Source organism: Malurus melanocephalus, unplaced genomic scaffold, assembly GCF_030028575.1.
Source record: "Malurus melanocephalus ecotype Western Australia unplaced genomic scaffold, MMel_1.1 scaffold_1428, whole genome shotgun sequence".
NCBI lineage: Eukaryota > Metazoa > Chordata > Aves > Passeriformes > Maluridae > Malurus > Malurus melanocephalus.
This window is the reverse complement of record NW_026624660.1, coordinates 13,519-15,966: the sequence shown is the minus strand read 5'-3', so window position 1 is coordinate 15,966 and position 2,448 is coordinate 13,519. Positions and strand designations below refer to the sequence as shown.

Here is a 2,448-nt window from a genome sequence, read left to right as displayed (position 1 = left end):
GGCTCTCGGCGTGTCTGCAACAACAGATCTGCTCATTCCCAAGGAAATTGAGATTTTTGAATTTTTTTTAAAAATATATGTAGGTGGGAATCATGTTTTACCAAGGGAAGTCATGGAGTGATATATAAAAATAAATATATGTATTTAAATATATGTATAGAGGTGGGAATCACGTTTTCCCAAGAGAAACAAAGTGATATATAAAATTATATATAAAAATAAATATATATATTTATACATATGTATAGAGGTGGGAATCACGCTTTTCCCAAGGGAAACACAGAGTGATATATAAAATTATAGATAAACACAATTATATATTTATATATATATATATATATATATATATATATATATATATATGGGAATTGCGTTTTCCCAAGAGAAAAAAAGTGATATATAAAATTAGATAGAGATATATCTATATATATATAGAGAGAGATATATCTATATATCTATATATATATCTATATATCTATATATCCATATATCTATATATCTATATATCTATATATCTATATATCTATATATCTATATATCTATATATCTAGGTGGGAATTGCACTTTCCCAAGAGAAACAAAGTGATATATAAAATTGGATATAAATACATAGATAAATATATATATATATATATATATATATAGGAGTGAATCACATCTTCCCAAGGGAATCACGAAGTGATATATAAAATGATATAGAAATATAAATATATATACTTATATATATATTTATATGTGTGTGTGTATATATATATATATAGGTGGGAATCACATTGTCCCAAGAGAAACACAGTGGTATATAAAATCAGATATAAATACATATATCTATCTATCTGTCTATCTAGGAGGTAATCACCTTTTCCCAAGGGAATCACGAACTGATATATAAAATGGTACAGAAATATAAATATATATATTTATACACATAGGTGGGAATCACATGGTCCCAAGAGAAACACAGTGATATATGTATTTATATCTAATTTTATATATCTATCTATCTGTCTATCTATCTAGGAGGTAATCACATTTTCCCGAGGGAAAACATAGAGTGATATATAAAATCATATATAAACATATATATATTTATATATATATGTAGGTGGAAACACATTTTTCCAAGGGAAATCAGAGAGTGTTACATTAAAATATATATAAATATATATATTTTTATATACGTATGGGTAGCAATCACGTTTTCCCAAGGGAAACACAGAGTGATATATAAAGAAAAAGATATTTAAATTATAATATAGATGATATATAAAATATAGGATAGGTAATATATAATAAAATATATGTAATTAATATATAGTAAATATGTTCTATATGAAAGATAGTGGATAAATATACAACCTGTAGTATACAATAATGAAAAATAATAAAAAAATAGAATCCCAGTCCCGGTGTGCTGACCCTACCCAGGGCTTTCCTCTCCCTGCTCCTTTCATCCCAAACCTTCCAATCCTTTTTATTTCTGCAGCTCATCTCCAATGATCCCAAGGGAAAAAACCTCCTAAGCTTTGCTCCCGGGGGATGGAGTCCTTAAGGGAACCTGCCCTTCTGAAATGTTTCTGAATATCCTGAAATTTTTGTTTTATTCGTTGTTAAATGTTAATATTGAAGTGATTTTAATGTTCTCCAGCCCTGATGGCAAAGCCAGAACCCTGCCCAGCCTGGCCTGGGGCACTGCCAGCGATCCAGCTGCTCTGGGAGGAATCCCTTCCCAAAATCCTGGATGGCCAACGCTTTATCCCAAAATTCTGACAGAGGAAAACCCACGCTGGGAGCCGGGAGGGGACAGAAATGGCCACGGGATTCTCCTGACCTGGTGAGGTCCTCGATGTCCACCAGCATCGCGTCCTGCTCCGTGTGCAGCTCGTCCCGGATCAGCAGCAGCTGCACCAGCTCCTCGTTCAGACCTGCTCCAGGGAGGAACGGGATCAGTTTGGGATCAGTTTAGGATCCCTTTGGGATCCCTTTGGGATCAGTTTTGGAACCACCCCAGGCTGGGATTCTCCCCACCACACGGATTTTAAATCCCTGCAGGGATGTGGGCTCCCCCCGTACCCCAGGCAGCTGTGCCAGGGCTGGAAAACCTTTCCATGAAAAAATTCCATATTTATCCCATAGAACTGGTACAAATGAAACGAGGCAGAGGCCAGGGTAGCTCAGCACTGGGCACTCACTCTCAATCTGCGAGTGGAGGTCGTTGACAATGACCTGGAGCTGCCCGAAGGTCATGTCCCGCAGGTCYGCGGGCTTCAGGCTCCTCTTCATCAGGCACTCACTGATGTGGGGCAGGTGGGGCAGCTGTGGGGAAACGTCCACCTTTTACTGATCCCAATATTTTATTGATCCTTACAATATTTTACTGATCCTTCCAATATTTTACTGATCCCTCCCAAAATTTTACTGATTCCTCCCAGTATTTTACTGATTCCTTTC

General features: G+C 35.9%; 1 protein-coding gene across 1 annotated transcript in view; it reads right to left on the bottom strand.

Moving 5' to 3' along the window:
* SCHIP1 (schwannomin interacting protein 1) overlaps window positions 1-2,448 on the bottom strand; it is an 11,558-nt gene that overhangs the window by 1,486 nt on the left and 7,624 nt on the right. Inside the window, exons 5-7 of the mRNA XM_057387901.1 lie at window positions 2,190-2,313; window positions 1,829-1,922; window positions 4-14 (exon numbers count right to left, since the gene is read on the bottom strand). Of these exons, the coding sequence (XP_057243884.1) occupies window positions 4-14; window positions 1,829-1,922; window positions 2,190-2,313 (229 nt within the window). The remainder of the gene's footprint in view (window positions 1-3; window positions 15-1,828; window positions 1,923-2,189; window positions 2,314-2,448) is intronic.